The sequence below is a fragment of the Panthera pardus genome, unplaced genomic scaffold (assembly GCF_024362965.1).
Source record: "Panthera pardus isolate Hobbes unplaced genomic scaffold, ASM2436296v1 HiC_scaffold_27, whole genome shotgun sequence".
Lineage (NCBI taxonomy): Eukaryota > Metazoa > Chordata > Mammalia > Carnivora > Felidae > Panthera > Panthera pardus.
Window position 1 is genome coordinate 111,947,959 of NW_026526843.1, and position 23,539 is coordinate 111,971,497.

The following is a 23,539-nucleotide window of genomic DNA, read 5'->3' on the forward strand; positions in this document are numbered from 1 at the left end:
GTCACCTCAAAAAGAAACCCTCCCATTACCCCCAGCCTTAGGCAACTAATGCATGGTGTCTCTACAGATGTGGTTATTCTGAACAGTTCACATAAATAGAATCACATAATATGTGACCTTTTGTGTCTGGCTTCTTTCACAAAGCATTTCAAGGTTCATCCATGTTGTAGTATGTTATCTCTACTTCATTTTTCTTCATTGCCAAATAATATTCCATATAGTTTGGATATTCCACATTTATCCATTCATCAGTTGACAGGACATCTGGATTATTTCCAACTCTTGGCTATTATGAATAATTCTGTTACGAACATTAATGTACAAGTCTTTATGTGGACATACGTTTACATTTCTCCAGGGTATATACCTGGGAGTGGAACTGCTAGGGTCATATGGTCACTCTGTTTAATCTTTTGAGGAACTGTGACACTTTTTCTAAGTGCACCATTTTATATTCCCACCAGCAGTGTGTAAGGGTTCCATTATTTCTACATCCTCGCCAACACTTGTTATTGTCTGTCCTTTTGACTATAGCCACTATAGTGTGAAGGTATCTCATCTAATGACTGATGTTGAGAATCTTCTCATGTAGTTATTGGCCATCTGTATACCTCCTTTAGACAAATGTTTATTCAGATCCTTCACCCATTTTTTTACCTGAGTTATCTGTAATTTTATTATTGAGTTGTAAGAGTTCTTTATATAGCAAAGACACAAGTCCCTTATCAGAGGTATGATTTGGAAGTATCTTCTATTACTGTTCTCTCGATTTTGGAGAAAAGGTGCAATATATTCACCAATTTCAAAATGTCATCAATGTAATTAAAAGTTACTCTGGCTTTCAGATTAAAAGCAATTACAACTATCAGAGACAGAAAAAGGTTTAAAGACTAGAAAGGCCAAAATGTTTACCTAACTCAAAATAATAGCCGGCGGCACTGAGCATAAATAAGGATGCAGATCTGCAGAGCACACAACCATCACATTCCACAGTGTCCTATTTCAACATTCTCTATTTTTAGTTAATACTACGTTGTTGTTTTTTTTGTTTTTCCAGACACGCCCCCTTCACCTCTCAACTGTCACACGTATTACATTATCACTTATTTGGTATGCATATCCTCCTGTAGACAGCAAAAGCTTATGCATAAAAGGTACTCAATCGCCAATTGATGGAGAGCACAAGGAGCCAAAATGGCTACTGAAAACAAGCCATGGAGAGTACCTAAACATTACTACACAGCTTAGAGAAAAATACCACTATTACTACTTTATCTTTAGAAGCAACACGGTATTACATGACAAAACTGGTGCAACTAATTTTGATATATTTTTCACATGTGCTAATGAAAGACTGACTTTGGCTCTAAAGATCTTTTTTGTTTATAAATAAGCCCAGGTCCAGCTGGACTCTTGAAATAGCAGGCCCCAATTTTTCTACCGTAAGGACTATTTGTTCAAGAACTTACTTGGGGTTCTGCACTAGGCCATGGTATGAAGCAAATTCTTAGGCCAACTACTTTATTTATATTGTAAATTATGTCTCAGCCCTCATCTGCTTAAGCAGAGACCTCTATATCATACAGCAAATACAAATTCCTACTCTGCTCTAATACCTATTCTGGATGCCTTTCCTTGAATATCATCTCCTGTATAATCAATAGCAGCAGCAGCTAGTACTTATACAGCAAATACTACATCTTGGCACTACTGTAAGCACTTTCCTATATTAACCACCTTAATCCTCACAATAATGTCACAAGTACTATTATCTCCATTTTACAAATGAGCAAACTGACATGATAAAGTATCGTGCCAAAGGTTACAATTAGTAAATAGCAGGGCAAAGATGTGAACCCTGGCAATCTGGTTTCTGAGTCCACGTGTTTAATCACAATGATATACTGCTTCATGACTACCCTATACAAACACCCTTATCCTGGCCTAGCCATCTTACAGAAATGTATTTAATAATGGGTAAAGATGCTCCCCAAATACTATGTATATAAAAAATTGCAAAACAGTACACACCAATTTTACATACATGCGTGTACATTTATGTATGTGTATACATACACAAAGAAAGTATTGGGAGGAGGAGCACCTGGCTGGCACAGTTAGTAGAGCATGCGACTCTTGATCTCAGGGTTTAAGTTCAAGCCTCATGTTGGGTGTAGAGATTACTTAAAAATAAAATTAAAAGAAAAAAAAAAGAAAGTGCCGGGAGGAAATACATCTATATATTAATAATGGTTATTTTTAAATAGTATAATTATGGGTAGTGCTTCTTTTTCCTTCACTATATTTTCTAGTATTACTACAGCCAATTTTTATTCCCATTGGAATTGAAAAAAATTCAAAAACTACTCATGCTAATAACATGGGAAGCATCACAGAACATATGTAAATGTTATTAAAACTTCTACACAAGTCATTTAAGATAAAAATTAATTTTGGGGGCGCATGGCTGACTTAGTCGGTTAAGTGTCCAACTTCAGCTCAGGTCATGATCTCATGGTTCACGGGTTCGAATCCTGCATCGGGCTCTACGCTGACAACACGTAGCCTGCTTCAGATCCTTTGCCTCCCTCTCTCTGCCCCTCCCCAGTTCATGCATGCATGTGCGCACTGTCTCTTTCAAAAATAGACATTGGGGTGCCTGGGTGGCTCAGTAGGTTGAGCGTCCAACTTTGGCTCAGGTCAGCATCTCACACAGTTTGTGGGTTTGAGGCCCACGTCAGGCTCTGTGCCGACAGCTCAGAGTCCGCTGTGGATCCTCTGTCCAGCTCTCTCTATGCCCCTACCCCACTCTCTCTCTAAAAATAAATAAACTTTTAAAAATAAATAGGGGCGCCTGGTGGCTCAGTTGGTTTAAGCGTCCAACTTCAGCTCAGGTCATGAACTCGCGGTTCGGGAGATCAAGCCCTGCATCAGGCTCTGTGCTAAGAGCTCAAAGCCTGGAGCCTGCTTCGGATTCTGTGTCTCCCTCTCTCTCTGTTCCTCACCTGCTTGCACTCTGTCTCTCTCTCAAAAACAAAGATTAAAAAAAAAATTTTTTTAATAAACATTAAAAAAGTAATTTTTATTTAACACAAATGGATACTCAAAGAATGCTAAGACCCACAACCCAACAAAAATGGGCAAACAATATGAAGCAAAAAAATCACAGAAAAGAAAATACAAGTGGCTAGTAAACATATGCTTAGCTTTACTCACAATGAGAGAAGTACAACTTAAAACTATCAGATAATGGGGCGCCTGAGTGGCTCAATCAGTCAAGCGTCTGACACTTGATTTCAGCTCAGGTCACAATCTCACGGTTCATGGGATCGAGCCCCTCGTCAACTCTGCATGGACAGTGTGGAGCCTGCTAGAAATTATCTCTCTGTGCCTCCCCCACTCACACTTGCTCTCTCTCAAAATAAATACACATTTTTAAAAAATCTATCAGATGGCATTATTCACATCAAAAACATTGACCACACAATGTGGGAGAGGGTGTGGGGTACTGTCAAGCATTCCTGGTTGGGGGACAAACTGGTTTAACCACTAAGGAGTCCAATTCAGGGCAGGGATTGTGTGAGAAGGGGCACAAGGAAACTTTCTGGGGTGATGGGGATGCTCTATAACTTGACTAGGATTTGGGTTACAGAGTTGCATGCATTTGTTAAAACCCAGCATGTACACACCTAACATGGCTTCATGGGTGAAGAGACCAATAGATGGATAGATAAATGAAAAAGCTAGTAAACTATCAATGGAAGAATCTAGATGGTGGCAATATGGTTGATAGCATCAAATTCTTTCAACTTTATGTTTGAAATTTTCCGTAATAAAATGTTGAGGAAAAACTTATGCCACATAGCTTTGACCCACCAAACTCATTTCTTCTCAATTTCTCCTATGGACAAACCAATACATCTGCGAAATAATATAAACTTACGTAGCAGTATTTATAGTAACCAAAAAAAATCAGAAATACCCTAAATGTCCATTAATAATGAACTAGACAGTAGTAACTTTGTATGGTGACAGATGGCAAACTGCAGTGGGCATTATGTAATGTACATAAATGCTGAATCACTACATGGTACAGCTGACACTAATATCGCATGTGAACTATACTTAAATCAATAGGGGCACCTGGGTGGCTCAGTTGGTTTAAGCATCTGCCTTCAGCTCAGGACATGATCTCACCATTGGTGAGTTCAAGCCCTGCATTGGGCTCTCTGCCATCAGTGTGGGACCCACTTCAGATTCTCTGTCCCCTCTCTTGATGCCCCTCCCCTGTTCACGTGTGTGTGCACGCTCTCTCTCAAATAAACTTTAAAAATAAAGTAAAATAAAATGAAATGAAATAAAATAAGATAAAATGACTACATACACCCTACCAAAATAACAGACTGGATAGATCAATGCGGTACATCCATACAGCAGAGTACTATTGCATCTATTTAAAAAAACAATAAGGTAGTTACATAATTACTGATCTGTAAGGATAAGCTGAAAAGGGAAAAAGAAAAATGCCCTGTACTATGTACTGTATGCCACAATTTGGGTGTGGGGGGGGGAGGGGTGGTGGTGGTGGTATAAGTTTATGATTGAGAATCATATACAATCTCTGGAAGGATACAAAGAAACATACTAATGGAGGGATGGCGAGAAACTGATGGGGTGGGGCTGGAGGGGAACACAAGGCTTTTACAGCAGGTCTATTTTTATCTTTCAAGTTAGGGATCATGAGTTACCTTCATAACAGTTTGTTGTTTTTTTTAAAAAAATACCAAGATGAATACAGTTCTCTAACATAGTACCTATCATTAAGAAAAATGAGGAGGAAATGTTTATTGAAATTCCAATCTCAAATGAAAATGAAACCAACAGTAAGTAGTTTCAAGATAAATTTCTATACGAACTTTTCCCTGAAAATCATCAAACATGAGCTATCACATTTTTGTTTTATGAGTCTACAGTCATAAGCAGCACACACAGCTCTTGCAGCTTGAAAGACACTTGAGAGAGCAGGTCCATTCGGCCAGAGCAGTGTTTACTGGAGCCCTAAACCCTAGCAATCCTCCACCCCAGCCAGTCCCCTCCTGTCAAAGGATACATTTCTCAACCTTCCTTCCATTGTCTAAATACTTGGAGCTAAGATGACTCCTTAAGTGAAGAAGAGATGCCTTCAAAATGATAGCCACCAGTTCACCAATCATTAATTGTAGGAGCAAAGAATCGCTATTGCTAAAAATTTTTGCAAACATGCATACACTGTATTCATCTACTATGTGTAAAAGCTTTTTCCATCAATACATTTGAAACTGAGATCACATGGGAATTAAAAGCCTGAAGAAAAAAATATTTAAATAAATTTCTTTCCCTTATACTCTGTGAATAATAATAAAGAGAAAGGTGAACAATTTTCAAATTTAAAACTTTCAGTTATGCTCTTTCAAATATTGCTAAAGCTAAAGAACCAGATTTCTTTGGCTTATTTTGTTTCAAGCGCTTAAAAGTTTTTTAGTAATGGCTGTTCTTTTAATAAGACTGGTCTAAATAAAAAACTAAAAAGCCAACACCCACATTCACTTCCTAATTATTTCAACTACCATTTGCTTAAATGAGATCGAATGCCTTCAACCAGTGCTAGGCATGTGCTGAAAGCAGAAATCACTCAGTCATTGCCACTGAGGGCTAGGGTGGCCCTTCAGAGGGAGCAGGTGGGAAAGACTGCACATGTATATATTTTCCTGAGGAGAGATCTTAGCTAGCTTCAAGTTCCCAAACAGTCGTGGAAAAATTTATCAAGTAGGCAAAGTGAACCTTCAGAACCTGCAAGCCCCTTATCCCCATTTAACCTTCCCCTCTGACAGGCGGGGCTTATTTTCCCCAATAAGGAAAATGAAACTTAGGGAGTTAAAGTAACTTGCCCACGATCATATTAAAGTCAATAAAAGGAGCTCACAAAATTCAAAACCAGGTCAAACTCAAGAGCCTATGTTTTCTCCATTACACAACTCCCCTCATTTCATACATTAGCCTTGAAAAATGAAAGGTCAAACACATCTCTCATGCAGTTTATAAAATAAGCCTAACAAATTAAATGGATGTCTAAAAATATATGGCATGTTAGATATACTAGGATGAATTTAGGAAAACACTGGGAAAAAGCTTTAAGATTTCTAGCAGTGATTAACTCTGGGACTTAGGGAGGGGACACAGGCCTAAGTCAGAGGTAGGGATATCTTTTTTTTTTTTTTAATTTAATTTTTTAAAATTTACATCCAAATTAGTTAGCATATAGTGCAACAATGATTTCAGGAGTAGATTCCTTAGTGCCCCTTACCTATTTAGCCCACTCCCCCCCACACACCCCCTCCAGTAACCCTCAGTTTGTTCTCAATGAGTCTCTTCTGTTTTGTCCCTCTCCCTGTTTTTATATTATTTTTGTTTCCCTTCCCTTATGTTCATCTGTTTTGTCTCTTAAAGTCCTCACATGAAGTCATATTTTTGTCTTTCTCTAATTTCACTTAGCATAATACCCTCCAGTTCCATCCACGTAGTTGCAAATGGCAAGACTTCATTCTTTTTGATCGCCGAGTAATACTCCATTATATATATGTACCACATCTTCTTTATCCATTCATCCATCGATGGACATTTGGGCTCTTTCCATATTTTGGCTATTGCTGATAGTGCTGCTATAAACATGGGGATGCATGAGTCCCTTCGAAACAGCACACCTGTATCCCATGGATAAATGCCTAATAGTGCAATTGCTGGGTCGTTGGGTTCTATTTTTAGTTTTTTGAGGAACCTCCATACTGTTTTCCAGAGTGGCTGCACCAGCTTGCATTCCCAGGAGGTAAGGATATCTTTAAATAATTTTAAGTGATTATTTAAGGCATTAAGGTTTTTGTTATTTTACTTTTTTGTGTCTTAGGATAAACTAAATTATGTCTAAAAATCTCTTCAACCCTAGGTTTCTAATAATTCGCCCTAAGAGTGTCAACTGCCAAACAGGAATGTGAGGACAAGAGTACATACTTACCAGGCTCAGGGCAGGCCAGCAAAGGAAGGACTGCAGGAGGAAATCCTGAAACGTACCAAAGATACTCTGTATCTCTCCAGACATCCACTATCAGCCTTGGTTGGTTTTTAAAATATGAACCTCCTTCCTAAACATATCCATTCTGAGAAGCTTTTACATTTCCAAATACAAATTTTACAAACTTATTAAAAATGTACATTTTCATGTGCTTTTTAATTTTCTTAAATAGGTGGATGGAGTTGGTGGGGGTTTCATGTACTTTTCTAAATTAGAAAAGTGATTTTGGCTTTATATAAGTCATTTAAAATAGTTAATATAGTAAAGCTATTTTAGTCTTTAAAAGAATTATTCTGGATAGCAAACTTTTCCACACAGTTAACACTGTATCAATCATTCATCTCAAAATTCTGTTTCAATCATCTTGGACCAAAGCCTTTAAGATATGCATTAGATAACTCGATACCTCCTTTAGTAGATTTACTGTGTTAGAACAAAGAAATGAAATGAAAGAGTTTTAATTTTTAACAGATAAAAGGATATATTACCGTGTACTAGAATATAAGCATATTTTGGTGTACGTCCCTATAGTATGCCTATATTCTTTAAGACGATAAACTCCTAATATGTCAAAATACAAACTCCCACAGATGAGTCCTTATTTTTATCTCAGGCATGAAATACTTGTCTGAGAATTCCTAATTATATAGCACTGTCTTCCAAAACAGACCATGCAGAACCATATGTGGGAATTCACTATATTTTTTTAAATGGTGTCATTTCAAATTGGTAAAGAAAATAAAATGATTGGGTTGCCTGGGTAGCTCAGTTAGTTAAGACCTCAGCTCAGGTCATGATCTCACCATTAGTGAAATCGAGCCCCGCTTTGGATCCTCTTATCCTCCTCTCTCTCTGCCCCTCCCCCCACTCTCTAGTGTGCATGTGTGCTCTCTCTTAAAAAATAAAATAAAATAAATAAAAAAAATAAAAAAAATCAAACAAAACAAATTTCACCAATAAAATCACTTGAAAAGAAAGGAAAAGAAAGGAAAAGAAAAGAAAAGAAGTGATTTCCGATATTTTCCAAACCATTTGGGAGAAAAAGAATGATATCCTGTAGCATCCCTCCAGATGCACCAAGACTGAAAAAAATGAAAACCACAAAGCACTAGAAGTCCTAAGTGAAATTTTTTTCCATAATCTTGGCATGGGAAAGCCCTTTCTAAATAAATCAAGAAGCACAAAAGTTATTTTATTTTTTTAAAGGAGAGGAAGATCAATTTACTAAATAGTAACTGAAAACATTGGACCAGCTAAAAGGCCACATTTGTACAGGCTTCAAATGAGTCAGAGACCCAATTTGCAAGAGTTTGTGAACAAGCAGATCACAGTTAAAGAACATATTTAACCTCATTCGAGATCAAAGAAATGCAAATAAATAATCTTTAACCTACCACAAAACAAACCTTCACGTGGGCAAACATGTCCCTCAGTACAGTCCTGGGGAGTCTAAATTAGCAGAGTATTCATTTTGTAGGGGTATTTAGCAGTATCTACCAATGTCTGAGTACATATTCACTTTCACCTAGTGATTCCATGGCTAGTTTATTCAAGAGACATTCTCACTCAAAGGCAAAAAAGGCTATTCACCAAATTACTGACTCTTACCATGCAAAACCACCTGTCTACCAGTAAGGAATTGGTTAAATAAATAATGCTCATCCATACAAGGTAGAACTGCACAGCTTTTCAAAAGAATAAGGCAGATCCACATCAATATGCACAGATCTTCAGGGGCGCCTGGGTGGCTCAGTTGGTTAAGCATCTGACTCTTGACTTTGTCTCAAGTCATGATCTCATGGTAATGAGACTGAGCCCCACGACTGGCTCCACGGAAGATTCTCTCTCTCCCTCTCTCTCATGCTCTAAAATAAAGGAGTAAGTAAATAAAATATGGACAGATCTCCAAGGTATAACTAAGGAAAAAGACAAACATCTAGTGCAGGATGAATGTCTCAGTATAAATTTAAGAAGTATTCATATACAAGCCAGTATATTGGTAAAAATTTTCTGAGGATATCCTCAAAATTGTTCACAATGGATGGGGGTTTAGAAGCTGGAAAAGAAGGAAGGCTTACTTTTAATTTTGTATTTTTTGGTTCTATTTTATTTTTTATTATGTGAATGTAGTAATTTCAGTAAAAAAAAAAAACTTTGAAGTTGACTGATTTAATTTTGATTAATTTTGGGGTGACATCAGAGTATTATACCCATTATTCTACCAATACACCCCCAAGATTAGGTCTAAAGATGGCAAGAGTTCCTGTTTCATGTCATCTTTTCCCTTCACCCTGCTCTATACCTCTGGGTCTGTCCCATCTTTATACACACATCTTCTACTGGATTATAGAAGATCTACTAAGCATGAGGCTGGGTAGCAGTTCTCATTTACTTCCTTCTTAAAACAATTCTGAAAATTGGAATATCTCATTTAAACTTGGCCTCAATTTATAACTATGGCTAGGATATCTGCCAAATCACTTTATAAGTTAAAAAAAAAAAACAAAAAACTGAAGGGAGTGCCTGGGTGGCTCAGTCAGTTAAGCGTCCGACTTCAGCTCAGGTCATGATCTCACAGTTCGTGAGTTCGAGCCCCGTGTCAGGCTCTGCACTGAGCGCTCAGAGCCTGGAGCCTGCTTTGGATTCTGTGTGTCTCTCTCTCTCTGTCTCTGTCTCTCTCTCTCTGCCCTTCCCTTGCTCGTGCTCTCTCTCTCAAAAATAAACAAACATTTAAAAAATTAAAAAAAAAAAAAAAGTAGAACTACCATATGATCCAGCTATTTCACTTCTGTGTATTTATCTCAAGAAAATGAAAATACAAATTTGAAAAGATATATGCATCCCTATGTTCACTGCATTATTTACAATAGCCAAGATAAGTAAACAATCTAAGTGTCCATCAGTGGAGGAATGGATACAGAAGATGTGGTATATACACAATGCAGTTATTATTCAGCCATAAAAAAGAATGAAATCTTTCCATTTGCAACAACATGGATGGACCTAGAGGGTATTATGTTAAGTGAAATAAGTCAGAGAAAGACAAAAACCCTATGATTTCACTTATATGTGGAATCGAAAAAACAAAACTCATAGATACAGAGAACAGATCAGTGGTTATTAGAGAGGAAGGGAGCTGGAGGTGGGCAAAAGGGTAAAGGAGGTCAACTGTATGGTGACAGATGGTAAATAGATTTATTGTAACAATCACTTCGTAGTGTATGCAAATGCTGAATTATTACATTGTACATCTAAAACTAATATGTGATATTACCATTTTACCTCAATTAAAATAAACTGAAAAAATCTAAGTCTACTGTTTGAGATACATGGAATTTACAAAACAGGGTTAACATAATATACATAAGGCTAAGGAAAGAATAAACCTAACATTTATTAATTGTTATACGCTAGACATTTTAAGTACATTATTTACTTTAACCTTACAGTTCTAAGATAGTGAGAACATCACCCCATTATACAGATAAACTAGGGAGAAAAGTAGGAAGAGGGGAAAAGCCCGTTATTTGAGACCTGCATTTACTGAGCTTGGAAGTAATGCCTCTATGGGGGGTGTCCTAAAGAATCACATTTGAAGTTAAGAATCATGACGAATACCCAAGTGTTCACAGACAGATAAATGAAATGTGGCATATAATACATACATTAGAATATTATTTAGCCTTAAACAGGAAAATTTTGACACATGCTAGAACATGGATGAACCTTGAAAATACCATGTTAAGGCGGGGCACCTGGCTGCCTCAGGTGGAAGAGCATGCAACTCTTGATGTAGGTGTTAGGAGTTTGAGCCCCAAATTGGGTGTAGACATTACTTAAATAAACTTACAAAAAAAGAATCATCTTAAGTGAAAAAAAGCCAGACACAAAAAGACAAACACTGTATGATTCCATTTATATGACATACTGACAGTAGTCAAATACACAGAGAAAGAAAATAGAATAATGGTTGCCAGGGTCTGGGTCAGGGGGAATGGAATACAGAATTTCAGTTTGGGAAGATGAAAAAGTTCTGGAGATGGATGATTGTGTTGTTTGCACAACACTGTTAACGTAACTGATATAATTTATGCCACTGAACTGTATGGTTAAAATGGTAAATTTTAGGGGCGCCTGGGTGGCTCAGTCAGTTAAGCGTCCGACTCTTGCTTTCAGCTCAGGATCTCACCTGGATCTGGTTCATGAGATCCAGTCCCTGCTCTTGTCCCTACTCTTAGCGAGGAGCCTGCCTGGTGTTCTCACGTGTGCACTCTCTCTCTCTCTCTCTGCCTCTCCCCCACATGCGCACACATGCACTCTCTCAAAATAAACATTAAAAAATGGTAAATTTTATGTTATGTATATTTTAGCCCCCCCCCCCCCCCCCCCCGCGCGTGCACACACACACTCACGAATCATGATGAATGTATTTTGGTTTAGAATGTTCTTTAAGCCTTTAGCAAATAAAACGTAACTTTATATTGGCCATTAGGAATTGTAAAAAAAAAAAATTCTGGTTGCTAAGGATTACTGAATTGCCCCCTTAGCAAGATAAAGCACTTGAGTCAGTAATAATTGGGATTCCACATTCCTAGAACAAGTCTTAGGAAAAGGCCCAGGAAAAATAAACCTATTCTCTTCTGACAGAATTGTCTTGGGAAACAACAAGGAAAAGCAGAGCCCACTTCCAATAAAACTCATGGACAGTGGTTCTCAAAGTATGGTCCCCATGAACCCTTCACAGTAGTGTGCAAGCTCAAACATAATTTTCATAGTAATATGGAGATATTATTTGTCTTTTGGTGTTAACATTTGCACTAATGGTACAAAAGCAGTAAATAATACCAGTGCTGCCTTCTTAGAACAAAGTCAACGTAGCGGCATCAAACTCTTAAGTCATCATTTTCTTCAACACCGTGTACTCAAAGTTGTGGGGGGGGGGGGGGGGCGGGCGACTAAAAATGCCCTTGAGGAAACAGTAAAAATTACGAATTTTTATTAAATCTCAACCAATGGCTACACATCTTTTTATCTCTGTGTGACAACACATAAAGTACACATAAAGCACTTCTGCTGCGCACCAAAGCATGAGTGGATCTTGAAGAAAACCACTAATGCGGTTGCTTGAATTATAAGCCCAACCAGCAGCTTTTTTCATCACCTTTTTTTCTTTTCTTTTCTTTCTTTTTTTTTTTTTTTTTTAAAGATAACCAACCCGTGCTTGTTTATTCAGACTTGGGTATTTGGCAGATGTAATCTCCAAAATATATACACTGAGCTTGTTACTTCAAGGCAAACAACTGACAGTATTTATTGCCAATGATAACAATTGAGTTTTTAAGCAAAATTGAGAATTTCTGAAAACTATGTGCTACCATAAGTTTGACAGCTTCCCAATACTTAAGACTTTACTGTACAACATAGGGAATGTAGTCAATAATATTGTAGTAACACTGTACGGTGACATATGGAGGCTACACTTAAGGTCATAAGCACTAAGTAATGTATAGAATTATTAAATCACTATGCTGTACACCTGAAACTAATATAACATTGTTAAAAAAAGACTCTGCAGAGGACATCAGTGGTGATATTAACAGGATTTTGATATTATATAACAAAATGTGTCAACATTTGGAAAATCAACACAATTTGGTAAACCAATTTTTTTTAATGTTTATTTTTGAGACAGAGAGAGACAAAGCATGAGTGGGGGAGGGGCAGAGAAGAATGCCATTCTTCTCACTTTAATTCCCTTGATCTATTTCACCCATTACCCCACCCACATCCCCTCTGGCAACACCAGTTTGTTCTCTGTATTTAGGAGTCTGTTCTTTTACTTTGGAAAATCAGTAATTTTTAATTTTCAAAAAACATTAGGTTAATATGTGGTAGGCAGCTTCTGACACGGTTCCCAATGATCCCAGTGATCCTCCTCATATTCACAATCTTGTATAATCCCCTCCCCTCGAATGTGGCTAGACCTAGTGACTAACTTCTAATGAAGAATCTGGCAAAAGTGAGGGGATGTCACTTGTATGGTTATGTGACAAAAGACTGCAACTTCCTTCTCTTGTGCTGACATTCTTGCTCATTCTGATGAAACCAGCAGCCATGTTGTGAGATGCAGATGGAAAGGCCCATGTGGCAAGGAACCAAGGGAGGCCTCGATCCAACAGCTCATGAGGAATTGAATCCTGCCAACAATTACAATGAGTGAACTAGGACATGGATCCATCCCCATTAAGCCTTCAGATGACAATAGTCCACAAGATCCTAAAGCAGAGGACCCAGCTAAGCCACACCCACACCCCTGACCTATAGAAACAGTGAGATCATAAATGTTGTTTCAAGCACTAAGTTATACAACAATAGATAACTGGTACAACATTAGTTCATTTTAAATGAATAATAATTTAAAATTTGTTTTAATATCTAATATGTGAAATACTAGCTGTAACCCACAAAAACAAAAGCACCTTGGGGTTCTCAAAAAAGATTCTGAAACCAAAAAGTTTGAGAACTGCTGTCCTGGCTGTGGCAGAACAGGAAGAGAGACAGACTAAAAGGCCAGCTTGGCCAAACCATGGTCTAAGGGAGGTCCTTATCTTGGCACCCTTAACCAAACAGATCCATCTCTAGAGAACATGGCCACAGGACCTAGTGTGAACAGGGAGAGGAGTGCCATTTCCTCTGGCTCATTCAGAAACCTCTCCAACAGTACTTGATACGCTTCTCCTCATTTAATCCTCAGAACTGTCTTACAGGCAGGTATGATGAACAAATAGGCTCACTTGATAAGGCAATTTTAGCTAGTTTGTGTTCAGACATGAACCTAGGGCTTGGAAAGCAGAGACTGAATTCTTAGTTTTGTCTGTATCATTCCAAAGAATACGTTCTTCCAAGGTTATATTAAAAAATAAACGTGGGGGGGGGGGGCGCGCGCACCTGGGTGGCTCAGTAGGTTGAGTGTCCGACTTTGGCTCAGGTCATGAACTCATGGTTCCTGAGTTCCAGCCCCACATGGGCTCTCTGCTGTCAGCGTGGGGCCTGCTTCGGATCCTCTGTCCCCCCCACTGCTCACACTCTCTCAAAAATAAATTTAAAAAACATTAAAACAAAAATTAATATGTTGAGGCACGTGGGTGGTGCAGTCAGTTGAGCATCCCACTTTAGCTCAGGTCATGAGCTCATGGTTCATGAGTTCGAGCCCTGCGATGCTGTCAGCATGGAACCTGCTTCATATCCTCTGTCCCCCTCTCTGCCCCTCCCCTGCTTGCTCTCTCTCAAAAGTAAGTATTAAAAAAAAAGGGGGGGGGAACACTTCCCAATTCAAAAAATAAAATAAATGTGGTGATGGTCACACAACTCTGTGAATACACTAAAAATCACTGAACTGTATCGTTTAAGTGGGTGAATTGTATGGTATGTGAGTTATACCTCAATAAAGTAGTTACCCAAATAATGAATAAATTAAAACATAAATAAAGCCAGAGAAATAAGAGTTCTGAGGAGGGATAAAAATTGGAGGTAGTTGGGGCGCCTGGGTGGCGCAGTCGGTTAAGCGTCCTTCAGCCAGGTCACGATCTCGCGGTCCGTGAGTTCGAGCCCCCGTCAGGCTCTGGGCTGATGGCTCGGAGCCTGGAGCCTGTTTCCGATTCTGTGTCTCCCTCTCTCTCTGCCCCTCCCCCGTTCATGCTCTGTGTCTCTCTGTCCCAAAAATAAATAAAAAACGTTGAAAAAAAAAAAATTAAAAAAAAAAAAAAAAATTGGAGGTAGTAAGTGCTAGTTGTCCCAACTCCTAATTTTTGGCAGCAAAAGGCTCCAGGATGATCTGTTGCAATATGTTTGGAGGACGGAGAGCACATGGAGGCATTAATAGTAAATGAGAAAGAGGGAAACCAGTGCTGAAGTTAGGATGAGGGAACCTGATTTCCCCCACTGGTGAAGAAGCCAAGAGTGAGCAAACAGATCCGGAAAAGGTCTAGTTGCGACACAGCTTCTGTAGCCTTATGGCCTCCCTGGCAGTAGTGTTACCATCTCCAGTGGTAGGTGCTAACATCTATATTAGAATGTGCACATCATTTGCCTTTTAAAACAAGGATGATGGGGGGCGCCTGGGTGGCGCAGTCGGTTAAGCGTCCGACTTCAGCCGGGTCACGATCTCGCGGTCCGTGAGTTCGAGCCCCGCGTCAGGCTCTGGGCTGACAGCTCGGAGCCTGGAGCCTCTTTCCGACTCTGTGTCTCCTTCTCTCTCTGCCCCTCCCCCGTTCATGCTCTGTCTCTCTCTGTCCCAAAAATAAATAAAAAAACGTTGAAAAAAAAAAAATTTAAAAAAAAAAAATAAAACAAGGATGATGGCATTAGATTTCACATGTAACTTCTATGGCTATTTATTTTATAAAAATAAAGGGTGCTAGACTCTGATTTGTAAAATCACTTCTAGCTCTAAAACTGTAACCCAATGATAATCTGCAATCTGAGAGATACCTGCATTAACTTAAACACCTATCTAGGAAGCAAAAGTATCAGGAAACCCAAAAATTTTAATGCCCAAAGCTACTGAAATATGCTTGGACTTGACCGATTTTGCAGAGGGGAAGGGCCTGGGTCACAAAATTAGCATCTTCAAGCCACAGACTCCTGAGATGTAAAATGATCTCCTACTTTTATGAGTTACCTAAATGGAACACCCCATCCCAATTTCATGAAGTCACACTTCACCAGCTCCACATTTACCAACTATGATGCACCTCTGAACATCAAGCTATTTCTTTTTTCCTGTCCTACTTACCCAGACCACTTTAGTTCTTTGTTAACACTGTGTTGTGTGGACTTTAAGACAGGTAATTTAGGGGAGCCTGGGTGGCTCAGTCGGTTAAGCACCAGACTCTTGATTTCGGCTCATGTCATGATCTCACAGTTTGTGAGATCTGCGCTGAGCACAGAGCCTGCTTGGGATTCTCTCTCCCTCCCTCTCTCTCTGCCACTCCCCTGCTCATGTGTGCGCGATCATTCTCTTTCAAAATAAACATTAAAAAAAAAAAAAAAGATAGGTTTTTAAAAAAAGGACTTTCTAAACCCTCTTTTCATTTGTCCAAATTACATTTAGAGGTGTTTCTGCGGGGAATTAAAGCATTCTTTATCATTTATCTTAAAGTCGACCATGAAACAAAAGCTATGAAACCTGTAAGGCTCAAAACTCCCCTCAAAACTTCCTAGATTACAATAGCTTTTCTATACCCCCAAAGATCCGACCCACCCTTTATAATCTGTTTTCATTTAGCAAAAATTATTTCTCTTTTCACCCACCACCAAGTTTTGCTTACATTTAACAAGGTGGATGTTTGTATTGACTATCGAGAAATGCGCTGAAAACACAAGACACATGGCATATGAGTGATAATTAGTTTAAAACCAAGCAAAAAAGAATTGAGGGAAGGGAAAAGGACTGGGAAGGGGAGGAAAAGGTAAAGGAGTTTCTTTGGGATATTAGATTAAAACTTGCTAGGTAAGCAGAAACTGTCCATGCAGTAGGGCCTATCAGTTGCACAATTATATATCAACGCTGGGCCAACTTCACCAACTCTGAGCTATGTTATTTAGGCAAGTTTTTTTGTTTTTTGACTGAGCCTCAGATGCCGTATCTATACACCTGGGGATACCACCTACTCTGCAGACACTAGAATGGAAGCACATTTTAATTCCCAGCACACTGCAGGAAACAGTGAGGACTCAAATTTCTTTCCTTTGAAACACACCTCTCTGTAAAGTGTTAAAATCTGAACAGAACATCTATTGAAAAATCTATTATAGTGAATCCTTCTGTGAAGAATCCCACACAAAAGCAAATCATACACACCCTGTTTCATGACATCTAGATTTGACATATACATTCCTCCATAAAATTTCTCTAATCAACTGTATGGTGCTAGAGGGCATTATGGTAAGTGAAGTAAGTCAAAGACAAATACCATGACTTCATTGTATGTGGAATCTAAAAAAAAATAAATAAAAAGCACGAACATATCCATAAATACAGAGACCTGAGGACTGCCGGGGGGGGGGGGGGTGGGCAAAATGGGTGAAGGGGAGTGAGAGGTACAAGCTTCTAGTTATGGAATGAATACGTCACCAGAATGAAAGGTACAGCATAAGGAATACAGTCAAAGGTATTATAACAGCACTGTATGGTGACAGAGGGTAGCTTCACTTGTGGTGAACACAACATCAAGTACAGACTTGCTGAATCAGTAAGTTGTACACCTGAAACTAATGTAACATTGTGTGTCAACTATACTTCAATTGAGAAAAAAAATTCTCTAGTCAAGACCGATATAAATGAAACACATAATATACAAAACATCTTCCAGTAACAGTAAACAAATGTGGCATATTAAGATCTAAAAACATGGTATTAGTAAAGGAATGTGTTATATCTGGTCTGCTCTCATTACTGCTGCCTCTTTGGTTCCCCTTGAAAACGAAATTTACCGAAGTTTGATGACAGACAACAATGTTGTCAATAGAAGATCACTTCGATTCTTATTATTTAATCTCTGTGCCAAAAGAGTGGATATTCAAATCCACAACTGGGGAGAAAAAACAAAATAGTGAAATGGTTTCTTCCTACCCCACACTCTTGCTACACCCTGACTGGACTTTTCCTCATTTCATCTATCACAGAGAGATTCTGGGAAGAGAGAAGAATACAAAGGTTGGAAGATGGATTTACAAAATTAATAGCACACTAAAAGCAAGAGGAATGGATCTTTCATATATTCTCCCTGCCAGATCAAATAAAATTCTACATGCCCAGTCCCAGGACTGTGCTGAACACTCTCCATCAACTGTTACTCTTCACAACAATCCTATATGGTAGGTGTCAGCATCATCATCACTTTACATATGATGCAATGGAGGCTCAGAAAGATTGAGAAACTCACCCAAGCTTGCACAGCTAGTAAATGGCAGAGTCAAGAGTCTTGACTCCAAAATCCATACTATTCACCTGATAGTACAGTACTTATTACCACAGTCTAGATGAAAGGGTATTGGGTTCCAGACTCGGCTTCATCCCTTGGGCAAATTATTAGACCTTGCTGAGTAGTTTGTCATCTTTAAATGAGGGCAACGACAGCTGCCCAGCCTTCTCCATAGCATCCAGTAATGCTGAAAGAGTTAACGTATGTGCAAATATGCTGTAAAAATTATGGGGCACTATGTAGATGTAAGATTTTGCTAATTTGAGCCTTGGTTACCTATCTTTATCCTTCCAAATGGTTTACTGACCTAAAAATAAGTTTAACAGTAGTTAAATAATTTTTAATATTCCCAAGCAAAAATCTAGTATTGGGGAAAAAAAAAAAACCTACCTTAGACATTCTGGAAAAATGCAAAACTACAGAGACAGTGAAAAGATCAGTGGCTGCCAGTAGTCTGGAGGGAATAGAGGGAGGGATAAACAGCGGATTTTCAGGGCAGTGAAAACTATTCCATAGAATACTATAATGGTAGATACATGACATTATACATTTGTCCAAACTCTCTGAATGTATAACCCGAAGAATGAACCCCAATGCAAATTATGGACTTTAGTTAATAGCGATGTATCAAAATTGACTCATCAATTCTAACAAAAGCACCATACTACTGCAAGATGTAAATAATAGGGGTAACGGGCTGTGTGAGGAAATGTATGGGAACTCTGTAATTTATGCTCGATTTTTCTGTAACCTAAAACTGCTCAAAAAGAGTATGAATTTTTTAAAAATTCAACCTTCTAAAACAAATACTATATAGAAATTTAGAAAGTAATGATCTTGGTGTTCTAAAAAATGCCTGGAGAAAACCGCCAGAAGACTAGCAGAATGGACTCTCCGGAGCCAAGCGTAGACAAGAGGCCCACGGAAGAGGGTAAAAAATGCCTGGAATACATGACCGCGTATATCCTATCTTTTCAGACCAATGTTGTCAAACACAATTTTATGCCATGATGTAAATATTTTTGATCTGCTCTAATACGGTAGCCACTAGCCACACTGGCTACTAAACACTTGAAATGTAGCTAGTATGGATGAGGAATGGAATATTTAATTTTATTCAATTTCAATTAATATTTAAACCACCATATGCAGCTAGTGACTATCATCATGTCAGACAGCACTTTAGACAATTCAAGAGATCCCTAGAAATGTACGAGTATTAACTTCAGAAGAAAAGAGTTACCTCAACAGACTATTCAATGAATGTAGTTATGAAACAATGACACAATTAACTGAGCTGGTGAAGGACTAAGTAGATGGTTCAAACAACTAGGAACCAATAAAGCCCATCTGCGATTGTTTTTCACTTTAAGTCCCATAATGTAACCAAAGTGACCACTTTTCCTTTAATTCTTTCAATATTTTGAAAACATGCCGATTAGTTAAACATCATTTGTGCTTCCTGAAAATAGAGTACAAGTCAAGTTATAATTAGGAATATATTTTTCAAGTTGATAACCCAGAGAAAATAAAAAAAATTAAGGGTCATAAACAAGTGATTTTTGCAGACACAAGATAGTCACCTAGTTTTTTTTAAACGAAAATTCAAAAACTAATACTTAATCATGTATTTCAATTCCATGTCATAGTCAAGTGGAAATCAAAAGGAAAAATGATGCCCAGAAAAACATGAGCAAAAAAAAAAAAAAAAAAAAAAAAAAAAGGTACATGAGATAAGTAAACAAAAATGAGACAGTACAGACACACATGACTATTCATATCCAGCTGTAACCCAGAGTGCTGCCTCAAAGGGTCGTTACCTCTTATCTTGGTCATTTAAAATGCTAGTTGATTAAACCTCAGTTCCTAATTCAGACTTCTGGTCCTTATCCCAGTGGCATAAAAGGGAACTTATGTCCTCAACTGTAGTGGCTTTTTAATCGGAGTCCTCCCCTGGGAGGCCTATGAAATCAAACACTGAGATTGGCTCCCCACTCTCAGGGAATAAATGAAGTGTCCAAAGTGACAGTTCTGAATCCCTAGAGTACATTCGGTCCACAGCTTCTCTTTCATTCCTTCAAGTACTGGATCTTTATTTTACAGTACAAAGAGAGGGAGAGAAAAAGAAGTAACTGAGAAGTAGTAACACCCTTATGCAGAAAGACATGAAAATACCCGACCTTAGAAACAGGCCCCCCAAAGCCAATTCTTGACACTTTGCTCAGATGTAAACCAAACCTTTGTTCTTTTTCAAGATGGTAAATTCGCATTAGAAAAATATTTCGTAATTTCACACAGGGGTGATTTTTGAGAGTATTCAAACACATAACTAAGTAATATTAAACAGCCCCGAGTGATCAAGCAGGACGTCCAACAGGTTGAACGTTTCAATATGTTCCACTGTAAGGAAAAAGAGACAGGGTTTTCACCTTTCCAGCGCCTTACCCTGCGGATTTCCACTCCTGGGTCCTGAAAGCCCTGTACCCCATTTGTTGTGCAATCTTTTTCGAACTCCACCCACTGACTCCAGAACAAGTGGAATTCTCCCATTCTGAAGGTCTCGATTTTCCTGTATCCAGGGAGACACTGAAAACTCCTTGACGTGAGTCAAGTAAGGCAAGGGGAACGGTCCAGCCTGCCTCCCAGATTAACAGAGACCAAAGGCCAGGGTGGGGGAGGCGGTCAAGTTTCCGTTCACCCCCCCAAAAAAAAGAAAAAGAAAAAAAGGAAAGAAAAAAAAAAGGAGGGGAAATAAAGAGCAAGAAGGAGGAGGGAGGCTAAAATGGGAAGACCGGCTATCACGCGATGCTGCCCCCAACTCTGCGGGACCCAGGTCCTCCAGCATCGTCTTCCCATCGCCGGCCCCACGTGTAACCAGGCCGGTGGCGCCCAGAGATGAGCCCCAGGGCCGGGAGCCGAACGGTCCTCCCAGCCCCGCGGCGCTCGCCCGCCCGCGCAGTGGCGGGGAGCGCAGAGGGGGCGGGGGAAGGGGGGCGCAGTGCAACCCCGGCTCCCGCGCGGTTATCTTACTGCGCAACAGCCTCGCCCGCGCCGCCCCGGCGCACCCCGCAGCGCGCCCTGCGCACCTGCCCGGTAAGAGCAGGACCGGTCACTGACCCGGGCAGCCCCCCGACGGCGGCGCCCAGCGCGGGGAACACAGGGAGCACCGAGAACACGCCGAGGGCGGGGGCTGGGAGAAGGAACACCTGGCGACCGGGGCTCCCCGGCGCCGGCCGCACGTGGCTGTCACACCTGGTGCGCCCCCGCCTCGCACCCCCTCCCCCTCACACCGGGCTGCGCCCCCTGCCCTCTCCCCGCGTCTGCCACGCGCCTCGAAACCCCAACCATCGCTTCCTCCCACCCCATCCATCCCGGTCCCAGTCCCCCCCCCCCACCTGCTCCCACTGTCGTCACCCCCGGGAGGGAAAAGGGCCGGATGTTCGTCCCGTGGCTAAAGGTAACCGGAGAGAGCGAAGATGTGGACCCCGAAAGAGCTAGCCCGAGCATTTCCCCTGCCGGCAACAACGCGGACGCCTCCCACACTGACCTTCTGCCGCGGGCTGCGTCGCCGTCCGCCCCGTCCGGTTTCAATAGCCTCTTCGGCGCCGCCGCCTCTTCCCCGCGCTGCCTCCTCTACTCGCGTCGCCATGAGGTGACGGCAGCAGCCAAACAAGCGGCCCGACAAGGGGCACGGAACCTTTCAGGGCCCCCGCGCCCCGCCCCTGAACCCCCACGGCCAATCGCCGCATGAAAGCTTGCCACGTGACCGGAGGAGGTTGGCCCCCGAGGGGATGGAGCGGGATGGGGGTGGGGAGCATTGAAGCCTGGGCTGGGCTTTTGCAGGGCCGAAGGGCGAACACAGGCCGCGCGAGCCTGCGCAGACAGGGAGAGGGACTCTGAAGCGGACTGCAAGTCCCAGCAGGCCGCGCGGCCACGGCTCACAGACCCAGCTCAGGATTGGAGCATAAGGCGGCATTCTGAAACGGGGAGACTATCCTCTGAGCTGCACATGCAGCCTACTGGGACTTGTAGTTTTCTGGAATCGATGAATCGGTACCGGAAGGTACTCTTTATTATCCTGAGGGAAAAGTTTAGAAATATTGCAGTGTTTGGGAGGGAGCTGAGTGGGCATACGTTGTTGTGTTTTTATTTCTGTTGCTCCTCTTCGGAATTGATGCTAAATTATTTAGGGATAAGGGGAAATCGTGACTTTCGCGGCGGGAGAGATGGACTAGCTTTCAGAATTTGAGGTCTCTGGCTGGGACACCTGCCCCGAGTCCTGCTCTTCTACCAGAGCTGTTTACCTGTCCCGAGCTGCGGGGTGGGTGCTGTGTCCTATTCACCTTGACTGAACCGCCCGGTCTTCTAACACAGTTCTCCATACTTAATACATGTTGAATGTATCCTATTTTCTCCGCTAGTCGTTTCGTTATTGAAATTTTTAAACGGAGTTTGCTGAATCGATTTTATTTTCTTGACAGGATTGGGGCGGGAGGTGCAGTTTTGCTCAGAAATATTCCCTGTTTCCATCTGATGGAACCAGATCTCTAAGGACCGAGTCGCTGAAAGTCACAGACCGTCATGAAATTCTGATAATTAACTCATTATGAAAATTTGTGTAAATCCTTTACCATTTTTTATTAGAGTTGAATACAAAACGGTGGTATCAGACGCTAAAAATTTAATAATAGACCTGAGAGTAAATTTCAATATTGTGGAAATTCCATCTATGAATTTTAATTATTTCTGTAAATTTGGGGAAAAGTACCTGTATTTTCTTTCATGGGCAGAACACCTCAGTCCAGCTTTGAGATTTCAAAACTAGAGCAGTAGATAATGAACTCATACCCAGATTCTATATAAAGCTGATGGTCTCAGCCACCATGCCTCACCTTCTTAAAGGTAAAATTCCCAGCAAGATGCATAATAAATGTGTGGGTAATGCTTTTTCAAACCTGTTCAGGGAATGGAATGTTAAAATGCACAGTAGTTAAATTATGGTACAATAGAACACCATGCAGCTACTAAGAATGATCAACATTTTTAAAATATGACCTAGAAAATATACATAGCATAGTGAGCTTTAAAAAAAAAAAAAAAAAAAAAAAATTCCAGGAGCGCCTGGGTGGCTCAGTCAGTTAAGGTGCCAGCTCTTGATTTCCGTTCAGGTCGTGACCTCAAATTTCTTGAGATAGAGCTCTGCTTGGGATTCTTTCTCTCCCTCTTTCTGCCTCTCTCCTGCTTGCGCTGTCTCTAAATAAATAAACAAACTTAAAAAAATAATTTTTTAAAAATAAAATAAAAATTCCAGGGGCGCCTGGCTGGCTAAGTCAGTAGAACATGCGACTGTTGACCTCCAGATTGTGAGTTCAAACCCCATGTTGGCTGTAAAGCTTACTTAAAAAAAACAAACAAACAAAAAAAACATTCCAGGGGTGCCTGGGTGGCT

At 40.3% G+C, this 23,539-nt stretch overlaps 1 protein-coding gene across 3 annotated transcripts in view; it reads right to left on the minus strand.

Annotated features, from left to right (window-relative positions):
* TXLNG (taxilin gamma) overlaps positions 1 to 21,794 on the minus strand; it is a 53,930-nt gene extending 32,136 nt beyond the window's left edge. The window contains exon 1 of one of the 3 annotated variants that reach the window (XM_019417995.2): positions 21,638 to 21,794. In XM_019417995.2, coding sequence (XP_019273540.1) covers positions 21,638 to 21,739 — 102 coding nt within the window. In that variant the 5' untranslated portion in view covers positions 21,740 to 21,794. Of the gene's footprint in view, positions 1 to 20,535; positions 20,656 to 21,637 lie in introns of those variants that run through there. The other 2 variants (XM_019417993.2, XM_053891813.1) reach the window with 2 other exon arrangements.
* Between the last annotated feature and the right edge of the window lie 1,745 nt (positions 21,795 to 23,539).